Genomic DNA, 17,029 nt, shown 5'->3' on the forward strand with positions numbered 1-17,029 from the left:
GGAAAGAAAGGAAGGTAGAGAGAGACAAGAAACTGAGAAAAAACAGAAAAAAAAAGTCCCAGGGGAGCCCACAAGAAGTGGATCCACAGCTGAGTAGTGCTACACAGTCCGTCAAGGAGCAAAGATGGCACATGGTGCCAGATGTTCAGGATAAGGGCGAGGAAGGCAGGTACAGAGAAACAAACTGAGAAAAGGAGAGAAGAAAGAAAAAATTCCCCAAGGGAGCTCACTGGCATGGTGGTACGGACCAGGGAAGAGGCTCCGTAGCTGAGCAGTGCTGCACAGCCTATCAATAAGGAGCAGAGATGACACATGGCGCCGGGTGTCTGGGAGAAAGGAAAGGAGGTAGAGACAAGAAACTGAAGAAAGAAAAAAAAAAATGCTTCGAGGGAGCCCTATGGCTTGGTGGCTACACAACCTGTCTAGAAGGAACAGAGGTGGCACACAGAACCAGGTGGTCGAGAAAAAAGAAAGGAAGGATGGTAGAGAGAAGCAGAAAGCCCAGAAAAGAAATAAAAGCCCCAAGGAAGCCCACTGGCTTGACGGTGTGAACCAGGGAAGTGGCTCCCCAGCTGAGCAGTGTGCATAGCCTGTCTCGAAGGAGCAGAGATGGCACACGGTGCCAGGTATTCGAGAGAAAGGAAAAGAAGGAAGGTAGAGAAAGACAAACTGAGAAACGAAGAAAAACCAGAAAGAGAAAAAAAATGCTCCCAGGGAACCCACTGGCAATGGCGGCACGGAAGTGGCTTCCCAGCTGAATGGTGCTGCGCAGCTTGTCAAGAAAGAGTGGAGATGGCACATGGAACCAGGTGATCGAGAGAAAGGAAAGGAAGGAGGTAAGACAGAGAGAAGAAACCAAAAGAAGCCAGAAAAAAAAAAAAAAGCAACAACAGCAACAAAAGAAAAATGGCACTGAAGGAGCTGGCTGGTATGAGTGGGGCAAATCCAAGCGGCAAGGAGCCGGTGTCTCCCTGGCCAAGTGACCGCAGCCTGCTGGAAAGTGCGGGGTGGAAAAGCATGTATCACCAGGTGCTCTGTCTCCTGCTGGGAGCTCCAGGAAGCCGCCTTCCCATATTCTCTGTCTGCTTTTCTTGGTGGCCAAGGAGTCCAAGATGGTGAATTTGTGCTCTGTTAGCTGATAGGGGACCTCCCCTCTGTGGCCCTCCTTGCTCTCTGTTCTCTGTTAGTTTCTTCTTCTGTTCAGTGTTTGGTTGAGTTCTTCATCTCTTTGTTTCATGCTTAAGTTTCCAGGATTAACATTTGTCTCTGTTTTACTTAGTTTTTTTTGGTCTTTGCTGTGGAGGGGATGACATGGTGCTTGTATCTGTTGTGCCATGTTGGCTCCACCCCATGATCTTTTTATTTCTAATTTCTCTATCTTTGATCCTGCAGTCTGTTCTTTTTGCCCTGCACCATTTTGTCTCACAACTTCATAAAATTAATCGCTCTCCTCCATCTTACCACATTCCAGTACTTTTGACCCGTGGTACCGTTTGCTGATGTTTAGACCTCTTTTAATCTCATTTATTAATTACTTCATCTGTTAAATAAGAAAGTGATTCTGAATCTTTTCAGCTTTAACTTTGTTAGAAATGGTGTAATAAGAAGCCCATTAAATATCTAACATTAGGCTGTATTCATTTGATGGGCTGTTATGATACCACTTAAAATTTATTTAGGAATAATCTTTTATAATGTAGAAAAACATTGTAAGTGAGAAGAGGCTTCAGTATTGTACATACAGTAAGATCTCAGCTATGTATTACAGTGTGTCTTAGTTCTCTGGTTTTGTCCTGGACATTTTCAGAGTGTTGACTCCAGTGCTAGGCACTGCAGGGTGAGATGGGAAGGCAGAGACCTTGGCAAAACAAAACTAGTAAAGATGCAAGGCCAGTACCAACTGCTGTTGAGTTGAGTCTAACTCATGGGGACCCCCCCGCCATGTGTATCAAAGTAGAACTGTGCTCCGCAGGGTTTTCAGTGGCTGATTTTTCATAAGTAGTTCACTGGGCCTTTCTTCTGAGGCACCTCTGGTAGACTCAAACCTCCAGCTTTTTGATTAGCAGCCTACCATGTTAACTGTTTGCCACTCAGGGACACCAAATATGTAAAAAACAAAACTAAATCCATTGCCGTTGAGTGGATTCCGACTCAAAGCGACCCTATAGGTCAGAGTAGAGCTGCCTGATAGGGTTTCCAAGGAGTAGCTGGTGGATTCACAGTGCTGACTTTTTAGTTAGCAGCCTGAGCACTTAACCACTGCACCACCAGAACCTCTCAAACATGCAAGGCATCATAAAATAAATACCAAAAGAATGGTGCAGACAGATGCCGTAGTGGTTGGGGGAGAGAGATCTCCATTTGGGCCAGGTAGGTGAGAATGCCCAGATCAGGTTCCTACTCAGTTCATGTTGGGATAAAAGCTTAGGTCTAGATTCTGTATGGACTCATTTGGGATAACAGCAAATTGCCACTGTTCATTTGAAGTAGTGTAGACTACTGGGCTTCTTAGACTAGAAAGATGAAGACTTGAGTTAAATCGTAGCTGCAGCATTGATTTGATCTATGACCTCAAGCAATCCATTGGATGCTATGATCCTCAGTTGCCTTTTTTTGTCATTGTTACTTCTTTTTGGCCAAAGGACCGAAGTTAGATTTTTATCCAGGAACAATGCTTTCTATACTAACCTCAAATATTGTGTCAGTTGAGACATACTGAATGTGAATGCACTGAGAAGCATATCCATATTTGTCCTGTGTACTTCCTGACAGAGTGGACTCTGATCAATGCCAGTCGATTTCAGAGGTCTTTTAGGTCCAGAAAATGTTGCTAGGACACGTATTGGATGAGGGACTAGAGCGTAGATCTTGGGGAAAAAGCATGGGTTGGTTGTTTGTTTTGAGAGGAGGAAGAGTAGAAATATTGGGCATCTGGAAACTTTGGAAAGGTAAAGAACTCAAATGAATATGTCATTAGACTCAGCAATTCTATTTCTGGAAATTTATCCTGTAGATATTCTTGCAGGTGTGCAGTATGATGTGTGTTACAAGGTTGTTTCAGCATGATTTGTAATAGCAAATATTGGAAATAACTTAAAAATCCATCAGTAGGTTAAATAAAATCATTGTACAACTATATAATGGAATATTCTGCAGCTAAGCAGAAGCACTCATTTTTAAGATAATATTCCTGCGTGGAAAGCAAGGTCTTGTACAGTGCTAGAATATGTTATCTTTTGTATAAATAGCGAAACAATTAAGAATTATCTTTATTAGTAGACAAGAGTTATCTTAGGTGAAGGGAAGGACAATACACAATACAGGGGAAGTCAGCACAAGTGGACTAAACCAAAAACTAAGATGTTTCCTGAATACAACCAAACACTTTGAGGGACAGAGTAGCAGGGGTGGAGGTCTGGGGACCATGGTTTCAGGTAACATCTAGGTCAATTGGCATAACAAAGTTTATTAAGAAAATGTTCTGCATCCCACTTTGGTGAGTGGTGTCTGGGGTCTTAAAACCTTGCGAGTGGCCACCTAAGATACATCGATTGGTCCCAACCCGCCTGGAGCAAAGGAGAGTGGAGAACACCAAAGACTCAAGGAAAGTATTAGCCCAGAGTCTCCATCAGCCTGAGGCCAGAAGAACTAGATGGTGCCCAGCTGCCACCAATGATCACCCTGACAGGGAACACAAAAGGGAAAAATGTGGGGTGCAGAACTCAAATTCTAGTAAAAAGACCAGTCTTAATCGTCTGACTGAGAATAGAAGAACCCCAGAAGACATGACCCCTGGACTCTCTGTTAATCCAGAAATAAAACCGTTCCCGAAGCCAACTCTTCAAAGATTAGACTGGACTAGTTGCTATGAGTTGGAATCAACTTGACGGCAGCAGGTTTTTTTTCGGGTTTATAAACATAAAATGATACTCGTGAAGAGTGTGCTCCTTAGTTCAAGTGGATACACGAGACTAAATGGACAGCTCCTGTCTGGAGGGGGGATAAGAAGGTAGAAGTGGATAGGAGCTGGTTGAATGGACATGGGAAACGCTGGGTGGAAAGGGGGAGTGTTCTGTCACATTATAGGGATTGCAACTAAGGTCACATAACAATTTGTGTATACATTTTTGTATAAGAAATTAACTTGAGCTGTAAACTTTCGCCTAAAGCACAATTATTACCAAAAAAAAAAAAAAGAATATTTTTATTGTTGCTTGTATGGGCATAAAGAGACACTGGAAGGGTATACTTGAAACTGATAGTAGTGTTCACATGGGGGTGGTGTGGTGGGCCACCATTGTCATTCAGTTTTTCATACTGTGGTGATTTACGTGTTGCTGTGATACTGAAAGTTCTGCCACCAGTATTTCAGAAACCAGTAGGGTTACCCGTGGTGGACAGTTTTCAGTGGAGCTTCCAGAAGAAGATAGACTAGTAAGAAGGACCTGGCAGTCTACTGCCGAAGAACCTTATGGATAGCAGTGGAACATTGTCTGACATAGTGCTGGAAGATGAGCCCCTCAGGTTGGAAAGCACTCAAAATATGACTAGGGAAGAGCTGCCTCCTCAAAGTATTGTCGACCTTAATGATGTGGATGGAGTAGAGCTTCTGGAACCTTCATGTGCTGATGTGACACAACTCAATGAAAAGAAACAGCTGCATACAGCCATTAGTAAGGGGAACATGTGATGTACGAAATATGAATCAAGAAAACTGAAAGTCATCAAAAATGAAATGGGACACGTAAAAATCAGTATCCCAAGGGTTAGCTGAAAAGGACTGGTATAGGCCTTTTTGAATCAGAAAATCATATGGCCTACCATGCTGAGGGTGACAAATTGAAGAGGAATGGTATCACATAAATTGTCAAAAAGAACATTTCAAGATCTTTCCTGAAGTACAGCGCTGTCAGTGATAAGACGATATCCATAAATCTACAAGGAAGACCAGTTAATACAACTATTATTCAAATTTACGTAACCATCACTAATGCCAAAGATGAAGAAATTGAAGACTTTTACTAATGTCTACAGTCTCAAATTGGTCAAACATGCAGTAAGGTGCATTGGTAATTACTGGTGATTGGAATGTGACCATTGGAAACAAAGAAGAAAGATCGGTAGCTGGAAAATATGGCCTTGGTGATAGAAACGACGCCAGAGGTTCCACAATAGAATTTTGCAAGACCGACGACTTGTTCATCAGAAATACGTTTTTTTCAAAAACATAAACAATAACTAGGCATGTGGACCTTGCCTGATGGAATACATAGGAATCAAATCGACTATATCTTTGGAAACAGACAATGGAAAAGCTCGGTATCTTCAGTCAGAATAAGGCCAGGGGCCAACTGCGGAACAGACCATCACTTGCTCATATGCAAGTTCAAGTTGAGGCGGAAGAAAATTAAAACAAGTCCATGAGAGCCTAAGTAGGACCTTGAGTATATCCCACCTGAATTTAGAGACCATATCAAGAAAAGATTTGATGCACTGAACACTAATGACTGAAGACCAGATGAGTTGTGGGATGAGATCAAGGATATCATACATGAAGAAAGTGGCAGGTCATTAAAAAGACAGAGAAGAAAGAAAAAGGCCAAAGTGGATATCTGAAGAGACTCTGAAACTTGCTGTTGAATGTAGAGTAGCTAACGTGAACAGAAGAAATGATGAAGTAAAAGAGCTGAACAGATTTCAAAGGGTGGCTCCAGAAGACAAAGTATTATGATGACATGTGCAAAGAACTGGAGTTAGAAAACCAAAAGGGAAGAATACATTCAACAATTCTCAAGCTGAAAGAACTGAAGAAGAAATTCAAGCCTTGAGTTGCAATATGGAAGCATCGTATGGACAAAAGATTTCATTTTACTTAGATCCACAATCAATGGCCATTGAAGCAGCAGTCGAGAAATCAATGTCACATTGCATTGGGAAAATGTGCTGCAAAAGATCTCTTTAAAGTGTTGAAAAGCAAAGGTGTCACATAAAGGACTAAGGTGCACCTGACCCAAGCCATGACATTTTCAGTTGCCTCACGTGCATGCAAAAACTGGACAATGAGTAAGGAAGACCAAAGAAGAATTGATGGTTTTGAATTACGGTATCTGTGAAGAATATTGAATATATACCATAGACTGGCAGAAGAACGGAAACCCTGGTGGCGTAGTGGTTAAGTGGTATGGCTGTTAACCAAGAGGTCAGCAGTTCAAATCCGCCAGGTGCTCCTTGGAAACTCTATGAGGCAGTTCTGCTCTGTCCTATAAGGTCGTTATGAGTCGGAATCTACTCGACAGCAGTGGGTTTGGTTTTGGTTTGGCAGAAGAACAAACAAATCTGTCTTGGAAGAAGTACAAGATGGCGAGACTTCGTCTCACATACTTTGGACATTTTATCAGGAGGGACAAGTCCTGGAGAAGGACATCATACTTGGTAAAGTAGAAGATCAGCGAAAAAGAGGAAGACCCTCAACAAGATGGATTGACACGATTGTGAGGATGGCACAGGCGTGGGCAGTGCTTGGTTCTGTTGTACATAGGGTTGCTGTGAGTTAGAAGTGAGTAGATGGTACCTAACAACAACAGCCTAACACAGTGTGATGGGTTGGGAGGGGAGGAGTAGATTACAGAAAGGAAGACTTTTCATTTTTTGTGTATGTATTTTTGAACCATGTTAATATTTACTCAAAAAATTAAGTTCAAAAGGTTTCTTAAAAAAGGAAAGATACTTTCTGGAGTAGAGAAGTATATAGAGATCGAAGTTTATTAGTGGTTTCCAGGGGTGGGTGGGAGGGAGGGAGGGGGAAAGGAAGACACAATGCTTAGGTGACACTGAGCTTCTTTGAAGGGTGATGGAAAAATTCAGAAACAGTTAATGGTGATTGTTGAACATCATGAACATAATTAATGTCACTCAACTGTACATGTGAAGCTTGTTGAAGTGCCAAGTATTTTCTTACCTATATAGTTACCACAATAAAAAAAAATTACAGATATTTTAAAAAAAAGAGGAAAGAAACCCTCCATTTGTATCCTGAAGGCAGATGAGGTTGCGGGGGACTCTGACTAGTTCGTACATTATGATTAGCTGGTCATATCCTTGGAAATTTGTTTGGCTAATTGGCCATTTGTTTCTTTCAGGTTTATGGTCAAGGTTTAAAAAGAAGTGTTTTAAGCTCACCAGGAAGATGCCTTTCATCGGCCGCAAGGTGAGCGGAATCTGCGTAGACCCTTTTTCCCCCCTTGGTGATCAGTTAATGGTGATTGTGATACTTTCTTCCTTCTATTTATCCAAAACAATGTTCTCCCCACCTCCAGGGAATATTTTACAGTGTTTGGAGGCATTTTTGGTTGTCACACGTGGGGGGTAGACAGTAGCCAGGAATGTTGCTGTACATCCAGTAATGTAACAAGACAGCCACCCACAACAGGGATTTATCTGCTTCAAAATGTCAACAGCGCCGAGGCTGAGAAACTCTGACTCCTTCTCCAGCAAATGTATTTTGCCAAAGGAGAGATGCGAAGTCTGTTAAGGACTGAAAATTTGGAGTCAGAAGCCGTGACAGAAGTGACATGATGTTTTGCAGGGGTATTTGGCTGGACTGAACTTAGATACTTACCGAGGGATCGGGTGCTTACGTGGTTTAGAGCAGGGGCTGGCAGGCTTTTCTGTAAGGGCCAGATATGAAACATCTTAGGCTTTGGGGCCCATACTGTCTGTGTCACGGCTTTTAACCCTGCCTTAGTCGAGGGAAAGCAGCCATAGATATTAGGGAAAGGGCTGATCTGGCTGTGTTCCATTGAAACTTTTTTATGCAGACAACGATCTGCTGACCAGATGCGGCTCTTGGGCTGTAGCTTGCTGATTCCAGGTGTAGAAACTTAGATAACAGAGCCAGTCTCTTGCTCTTTGCACCTGTCTGTGGTACGTCCCCTTCACTGGATCCCCTCTACCCTGCACGCATGCTGAGGATAAGATGTTCACTTTTGTACCCTCAAGTCTTTATGTCAGATGAAGATAACCAGGGCAAGCCTTTTGCAAATTCTGAAGAGGGCGCGTGAGTCCTTGTTGTCTCCGTTTCCCCTACCCTGGCAGCCCCTCAGCTTTCCTCTGGTCTTTCCCAGCCTCTTTTGTCCGGCCTTCCGGATTGCTTTCACTTTAGGCTTCCAATTCCCTTTCCTGGCCAAACCAGAAAAGATGGCAGTTACCTTTAGCCTTTGAATAAAATGACTTTGCTAACTTTGCCTGAAATATGTATTTTCAGATCCGTTTCCTGTGGGAAGGTAGGGTTGGAGGGGGGGAACGGGAGTGGATAGGCTTCGGTTTGCTCCCCAAATCATATTAACCCCTAGAAGTAAATCTACTTTCATCCTTCTAGGGTAAGAGTTGGGGACAGAGAAGGCATTATAGAGAATGGACCGTATCCCAAAGGACAGGACAATTTCTCTGTATTATTCCACATCTTTCTGCCCTCATCCCTCCCACGTTTTTCCTGCAGTTCCCAGGTTTGAGATAAATAAGTGGTAGGGTTCCACAGCCCGTTCCTAAATTTATGAAGTAACAGAATTAGAAGGTCCCTAGAGCTATCTTATCACTCTTCAGTTTTTAGAAGCAGATTCTGAGGCTCAGAGACAAAAGTCATTTGGGGCGTGTGTGTGTGCGTGCGTGTGCACGTGTTCCTCTCATTCATTCATTCGCTTATTTATTCAGCACATTTACTGAGCACCTGCTCAGTGTTGGGGACTCTCTGGGCGCTGGGGATATCGTGGTGAACAAAACCAAGTCCTTCCTCTCATGGAACATATGTTTTAGTAGGAAAGACAGAAAAGAAGTAGACAAATACGTAAGGATTTCATTTTGAAATCAGTGCTATGAGGAAACTAGAATTGGATAATGTGGTAGAGACTGTGAGGCAAGGATTGGGAGTGGAGAAGTGCAGTGCTGGGCTTTTTCATACACCTTATTATCATTTTTGTTTGTTTTGTTTTATTACAACAGCATGATCTATGCATGGACGCCCAGCTTTCACAGTTTGTTCCTGTTGTACGGTTGCAGCTTATGTGGCATAATCCTTTATTCACAACTTTAAAAATATCACTGTATCTGTAGCGTGCCTTGGTGTCGCTGTCATCCTGACTCTTGCAGACATTTTTAAAGCAGCAGGTTTCCCTGTGGTTTTATTGGGAACCGGATCTCAGAAGACCTTCTTGTATTCTGATCGCCCAGCGCTGGGGATGAGATAATTGCACAGTCGGGAGTGAGTTCTTGGGCATCAAACTTTAGTAAATATATTGCTGGAAACATATCACTGTGACAGGCACAAACTGTAACATGTAGCCAAATTTTCAAACCTACCCCTCAGAATTTCTTTTATCAAAGATAGCAGCCCCTGCCATTCTTCGTCTTTACCTCGCTCTGTTTTTTTTTTTTTTTTCCCTCAGTGCTTTTCCTTACAGGCAGTCCCTGGGTTATGAACATCTGACTTACGTACGGACTGTAGTTATGAGCCAATCTTTGCAAAGCCTATTGTATTAAAAATTTGAGGTATATACAGTGGTTTGTAACAACAAAGGGTGCTTCTTTGCAATGTGCGTCGAAACATCATTATTACTGTAATATTACATTAAAGATGTTTTAGTGTATCTGGAAGTGTTTCTGTAATGTTTTTTTGCATAGAAAGTTACACTATACACCTCCTCCTCACTTATCCACTATCTCAGTATCCAACATCTCACATTTATGACAGTAGTAAAATATCTACTGTCTGTTTTGTGCATTAACGACATACATCTGGCAGTAACCCTTTCACAACCGGTGAGACATACAGCATCCACGTACATTTTCTGCCTCTCTGGTCCAGAGGGAAATATGTGTCCCACATAATATTTTGTGATCTGATGTGGTCATCCTCCATTTTTACATAATGGCGATTTTTGCATAATGACCTGTTTTTTAATGACATGTCGATAAGTTGTGGAATGGGTGTATATTATATACGGAGACAGACATTTGACTAACTGACGTTAGATATGAACTATGACTATTCTGACTTACGTACAAATTCGAGTTAAAGACAGACTTAGGAATGAAACTTGTTCATAATCCAGAGACTGTCTATACTTAATATTTATTTTCTGTCTCCCTTGCTAAAAATATGGTTCATGAGAGTAAGCGTCCTGTGTGTTTTGTTCACTGTGTATTCCTGGTCCTTAGTAGTTGCTCAGCAAATATTTGGTGAATGAGTGAATGAGGGAGTGAGTGAATGAAAGAAAGGAAATGGCTTAGAAGCAGTGACTATGAGGATGTTAAGTAAATAATCATAATTGATAAATTCCATAGCAGAAAGGACCTTAGTTCTGCCAAGCATTTTGGTGTCAGACAGCTCAAGCTGTGAGCAACTTGAGATATAATGCAGTCTTCCTGACAGTTCTTAAAATGTCTTATGCTTGTATAAGTTGTGTAGGCCTTCCAAAATCTTGGCATTGAAGGAGCTCATCACTTGCACAAGAATCAGAATCCCTTTTTCTGTAGCTTGGCCTGTTTGCTGGCTACTGACTCATTTCTTCAGCACACTGTAGCTGCTGCCAGGGCAGGAACAAGGTCCAAATACTGCCCTCTGAGAGGTGCTGACGTCAGCACACGCAAACCCAGTAACACAGTGGTGATGTCAACGTGGCAGAGAAAAGGGATGTGGGGAAATTGAGTACATCTTTGACCTTCGAAGGGGAAGTTGGCTTTTCCAGCTTCTAAGGGGCTGTTGCATATGCAAGAAAATAGGTGAATAGTCAAATACCACCACAGCTCTCTAAGCAAAAATACCCTCTTAGCTCTGCAGCCCCTGTGCTGTGCCCGGTGTTGAGCACTTGCCGGGTATCATATGGTTCTTCTGCTCACCATACTGTACTCTGCCATCTCCTTGTTAACTTTGTCTTTCTTGCCTTTGGAGATCCAAGTGAAATTGAACAAGGCTAAGGATGATATCATTAAGAATATGTCATTCCTGAAAGTGGATAAGGACTATGTGAAAGCTCTGCCATCCCAGGGTCTGAGCTCGTCCACTGTGCTGGAGAAGCTGAAGGAGTACAGCTCGATGGGTATGTTCTCACCGTGCGCGTGGTACCTGCTTCCTTAAAACGGCAGGCTGTGTTGTCATTTAACGTTGGCCTGGGTTCAGAGTGGCTGACACCTGGTACTTAAGCATTCAGGGGCTCACGTTCTGTATCAAAGGCTGCGTCTCGTATTTTAAAAAATATATTTAGATTCATCCTCATCCATAAAACAAGCAAATCTCACAGACAGTGGAACTCAGCTGCATTTCTTTATTAAGCATGAATAAAAAGATCCATTTGTGTTTTTAAAAAGTGAATATATGTAGTACAAATCAAATACCGAGTCGTTGTAGGAATTGTGAAACTTACATAAAAGCACAGAGGAAAATAAAAACTCCCTCTAGTTCCATCATCAAAAGATAAACAGTTGAGATACACACACACACACACACACACACATGCGCGTGCGCACACACACACACTCAGACATGGGGCCGTGGTGGTGCAGTGGTTACCTGTTTAGCTGCTAGCCAAAAGGTCAGCAGTTCAAATCCAATGGCTGCTCTTTGGAAACCCCATGGGGGCAGTTCTCCTCTGTCCTATAGAGCTACTACGAATTGGAATTGACTCAGCAGCAATGGGTTTTTTGGTTTATATATATCGGTTTCTACGTCTCTACAATGGAGATAATAATAATAGTACTTATCTGAAAGGATGATTATTGGGTTAAATGAGATCATATGTGTAAGTGTCTTACAGTAGCACGTGTATAGTAAGTGCTTAATATAGGTTAACTATTATTATTACTATTATTAACACAAGTAGATGCATGTTTATTACAAATTAAGATCACATTTAAAATACTTCTTAAAAAAAGCTTTTTCATTTGGAATAATTTTAGATTTATAGAAGAGTTGTGGAGGTGGTACAGAGAGTTCTCATATACCCCTTTACCAACCTTCCCCTGATATTAACATCTTTACATAACCCTGGCACATTTGTCAAAACTAAGAAATTAACTTTGGTACTTTACTGTTAACTAAACTACAAATTCTGCCTGCACCTCCCTAGTTTTTTCACTAGTGTCCTTTTTTCCATTCTAGGATCTCATCTGGGATACCACATTGCATTTAGACAAACAGATTTTAAATTTCTGGTTGGCATGTTTTGAGAGTACAAAATTAGATATAGTCCAGAGTGTAGATATTCATGATACAAAGCTGGGGTGATCTCCCTAAGGCTTATATACTAAAGATTTCTATGATTGTGAGGGCCGGTTGCTGCCACCATTCTTCTTTCCCTTCAGCCTTTAAGTCACTGTCCATTGCCATGTTCTCTAGCACCAGAAAAAGAGCAGGAAATGAAATCACATATCCTGTTCGTGAAAGGCTGGTAACCCCTGGTTGAAGATGTGCTCAGTACAGAGCAGTGTCCTCTAAGGAAGGAGTGAGAGTCAGCTGGCCGCAAGCCAGAACATGGCACATAGCTGTGGTAGTGAGGAATTGCCCTGTAGATTTACTCTTCAGTCGTCTCTTGTCTTGTCAGAGAGCCAGAGGTCTTTGCCCTGTACAGTCTCTGGCCACGTGCAGTTCTCAGTGTGTTTCAGAAATAGCTTTCTCACTACCAACTTTCAGTAGGGCGCAGCCATGTTGTAGCAAGAGGACCCAAGACACCCACATCTACAGATTTGTTGGTGTAAAGTAGTAAGTCTTGGGAGAGCACCTCAGACAGGAAGTAGGAAGTCTGACCTCATTTTGTGTCCAGGAACCGTCCCTCTGAACTTTATCCCAGTGTTGACCGTGTTCCTGATCTTGAGTGCTGAACTATTTAGTGCTGGTGGGGGAAGAAAAAAAAAGACAACAAAACAAAACAGAAGCAACAAAACAAAACAGAAGCAACAAACCAGTTGCCATGGAGTTGATTCCGACTCAATGGCGACCTCGTATGTTTTGGAGTAGAACTGTGCTCCATAGGGTTTTGGAAATTGATCACTGGGCCTTTCTTCTTCAATGCCTCTGTGTGGATTTGAACTGCCAACCTTTCAGTTGATAGCCATGTGCTTCACTGTTTGCACCACCCGAGGACTCCTATAGCACTGGAAGCAGGTGGCTAATTCTGGTGTGGGTTCCAGGCTTGTCTGAAGGGAGGGGCCCCTGAAACCAAGATGCTGATTGTTCATCTCTCATCATGGTTCGTCTGCTCCTGGATTCTGTTCTCTGGCTTCTACCCTGATGAGCGTATAGTAGAATTTTGTACTTTTGTCTTGCCTCTTCTGCTCTTAACAGTTCCCACACTTCCTATGATTGGATAGGAAGGGAGAGAAGAAGGAAGGTTTTGCAGAAAAAGGTCAAGGTAAAGCTACACCAGAGAATGGAAAATAAACATGGACAAAGGAAAATGTTTCTGCTGTTGGAGGCAGTTGAGAATGGATGAGGACAGCCTTATATTGAACTGTCTTTCTTGTACCTAGATGCTATTAATATCTTTCATACCATTGTTGACAATAGTTGATTATAATTTACTTTGCTGTGATAGCACTTTTTTGAAATTCTTGTCTTTTTTAACATAAGAGTGCCATTCAAACTTTTTTTTTCTTTAGTACCTAGAGTGATTATTCCTATTTCTTAGTAGAACTTAACAGTCTTCCCAAAGGTTCCTGTGACCTAATGGCCTTGACTTACTCTGCAGATGTCTGCTGGCAAGAAGGGCGAGCCTCAGGAGCGGTGTACAATGGGGAGGAGAAGCTCACCGAGCTCCTCGTCAAGGTGAGTGTCAATGCCTGATGGAACCGCCTAAGCTAAGAGTGTATGTGGCCTTTGCCAGCGTAGATGACTTCATTTTTTCCTTTTACTTTCGTAATGAAAAACAATTACTTAAGGAAAACTTATTGTTAAAATAAAACCACAGAACTTTAGGAAGTTTACATTTCTCTGCACCTAAACATAGGCAGATACGCAAGTTGTCAAAGACATCTTCAACTGTAAAAAAGTACAGTCAACGTTACTTCCGTTTCCAGGGTTTATGGAGACCCCGCGTAGAATGGCTGATGGCTAGGGAAGGTGGTGCTGTCATCTGAGATTGTTCATGGTAAGGGAGGATGAGAAGAGACGAGACGGGGAAACTTGGGCATTATTCCCTAAACGACCTGAGTCTCAGAATCAAACGGCCTGAGATGCACAGTGGTCTCATTTGTAAGTCAGATAATTTCACCCTTTGTTGAGTTCAGAATTGGCCTTCTGCTTCTTCCATCTCTAATCAAATTTAGTTTTGAAACCCACTCTGTCATGTAAAACAGGGGTTGGACGAAATAGCCTCAAGACCTTTGTGTTTGATTATTGTAACTCTGAAACTGCTCACACCTTACTAAGTATGACAGATTTTGCTAATCTTAACTTTTGTGCTCAAAAATCTTCCAGTGGCTTCCCATTATATGTAAGATGGAACCCAAGCTTCTTACGCAGCAGAGTATAGAAATCCCTTCCTGAGCTAGTTCCCACCTGTTTTTTTCAGCCACTCCTATTACTTTCCCATATAAACACTGGTGGCATAGTGGTTAAGAGCTTGGCTGCTAACCAAAAAGTTGGCAGTTCAGATCCACCAGCCGCTCATTGGAAACTCTATGGGGCAGTTCTACTCTGTCCTACAGGGTCGCTATGAGTCGGAATCAACTTGACAGCAGTGAGTTTGGTTTTGAGTGTTCACTAAAGAGAAGAGGCAATGTTGTTGTTTTTGTTAGGTGCCATCAAGTCAGTTCCAACTTATAGCGACCCTACAGGACAGAGTAGAACTGCTCCATAGGGTTTCCAAGGAGCGGTTGGTGGATTTGAACTGCTGACCTTTTGGTTACAGCCAAATGCTTAACCACTGCGCCACTGGGCTTCTTACTGAACACATCGTGTTATTATCATGTGTTGTCCTTCCCCTTCCTCATCTACCTGTTCCAAGTAACAAATTCCTATTCTCTCATGGTCCTACTCAGCAGACACCTCCTGACCATTCAAGATGTTTGTTAGCACTCTGTATGCAAACCTGCTGTTGCACTTCATCATAGCTGCTGTGTGCCACACACCTGGACGAATAACTTCAAGTGTCAGAATCAGCACAAAGCCGATTCCTATGAAGTGGAGGTCAAATATATCCCAGACTTCCACATTTTCCAAACTGCTGAAAGATTTTCCATCTTTGATGCTGGCCGCTCTGCCTTCCGTTTGCACACTTCCTTCACATGTTTAGGTTTGGCAGTTCACCACAACGTCTCACAGAATTCACAGACGGTACTTACAATTAAGTGATTTATTAAGGAAGTAACAGGCTACAACTCAGAATCAGGGCCAGGAAGCATGTAGGCAAGGTCTGGAAGGCTCCCCCGAAGTGAAGAGCATATCCCTTCAGTGCAGGACAGCTCTCGGCCCCTCTTGGCCTGCAAGCAAGCAGACCCTTCTCTCTGCTGTGCATGCCCCTTCTCAGCCGTGCAGGCTATTCTCGGCTTCCTGAGGACAGGCCTCCCGGGGAAAGGCCTCTCTGCAGTTGGCTTCCCTGCCCTTGGCCTCTCCACTGCTGACTGATCCAGCTCATAGCCAGTGTTGCAGATTTGTTCAGCCCTTTTAGCTGCATTCCTTCCAGCAGTTTTCTGCTGTCATCACTGACTCTGACACAGGGCTCCTTCTGGGCCTGTTCCCACCGGCTCTGCCGTAGGGCCCCTTCCTGGCCTTTCGCTGTCTTCAGTGTTATAGCCCTTGACCTTTGTTACAGCTTTTAGGAGGTTCCTTACCTCCTATTTGTTTCTTCTTGCTGCTCCTTTTCTCCATTTTGCTTCTTTCTTCTTTCTATTTCTGGCTACAAACCCCTCTGGGGTTGGCTGCATATATAAGCAAACTCCTGGTTAGTTTCAAGGCATAGTCCTTGCATCAGGACCACGAACTGACCAGAACTGACCAATCCCTTCTAGGTGGGCCACAGTCACCTCATTTGCATAGTAGTCTGTAGTCATTTCATTTGCTTAAGTATATTGACCAATTCCTGCAAGGTCATAAAATAGACCAGTCACAGGGCAGGTTGCAGCCCAGGCCCAGGCAGAAAGCATCACATCATCAAGTTTTTTCACAGCTTGCCCAGGTGATGTCAGTCGACCTGGACAAAAGTAACAAACCCTCAGGGGTAGAAAACTGGGACAGAGGTAACTCCTCAGGGACTAGGGGAAAAATCTTGCAAGCTGTTTTTCCAAAGAACCAAGGCAAGAGGCTCCATAAAGGTAACTCATTTCATCACAACACTCAACTAAGTGCTTTGTATGCAGTATGTTATTTGATTATCCCGAGAGGGTAGATATGACCATAACTATTCCCTTTTGCATAAGAGGAAACAGCCTCAGAGAGGTTATTTGACCTAAGATCACATAGCTAGAAATGGTAGGCAAAACTCAGACTCCAGAGTGGGGTCTCTTCGGTGTCAGAGCCCGTGTTTTTAACCACATCTCTCTTTTCTCCCTTTCCACATTGTAAAAAACTATCTACATGGCTGTCTACACTATATTTATTTGGATTGGGGAACCTATCTTTCCCTTTTTTTCCAATTCCTAGTGTTGTGCCTCAAAAAACCCAAATGCCTAGAAATTTTTGTTTAGTGTGTGGTTCTTTGTTCTTTGCAGAGTAGTGACCTTTTTACATCATAGGTGCTTGCATTTCTTTGCAGGCTTATGGAGATTTTGCATGGAGTAACCCACTGCATCCAGATATCTTCCCAGGACTCCGTAAGATAGAAGCAGAAATTGTCAGGATGGCTTGTTCCCTTTTCAACGGAGGACCTGATTCCTGTGGAACTGTAAGTGTATGCAGGTAGCATCCAGTTGTCTTTTTTTTAAGTTTAAAATGGTGGAGTTTATTAAAAATATTTTACAAAGTAATAGTGATTCTTGTGGAAGAATCCAGATTAATGACAGTTTTAAAATATTACTTATGATTTTGTAATCCATAGACCATCAG

At 42.6% G+C, this 17,029-nt stretch overlaps 1 protein-coding gene across 2 annotated transcripts in view; it reads left to right on the plus strand.

Annotated features, from left to right (window-relative positions):
* Positions 1 to 17,029, plus strand: part of SGPL1 (sphingosine-1-phosphate lyase 1) — a 103,753-nt gene that overhangs the window by 59,365 nt on the left and 27,359 nt on the right. For both annotated transcript variants that reach the window (XM_064269670.1, XM_064269669.1), the window contains exons 4-7: positions 7,140 to 7,207; positions 10,946 to 11,093; positions 13,737 to 13,813; positions 16,740 to 16,868. In XM_064269670.1, the coding sequence (XP_064125740.1) occupies positions 7,140 to 7,207; positions 10,946 to 11,093; positions 13,737 to 13,813; positions 16,740 to 16,868 (422 nt within the window). The remainder of the gene's footprint in view (positions 1 to 7,139; positions 7,208 to 10,945; positions 11,094 to 13,736; positions 13,814 to 16,739; positions 16,869 to 17,029) is intronic.

Source organism: Loxodonta africana, chromosome 16 (genome assembly GCF_030014295.1).
Source record: "Loxodonta africana isolate mLoxAfr1 chromosome 16, mLoxAfr1.hap2, whole genome shotgun sequence".
NCBI classification, from domain to species: domain Eukaryota; kingdom Metazoa; phylum Chordata; class Mammalia; order Proboscidea; family Elephantidae; genus Loxodonta; species Loxodonta africana.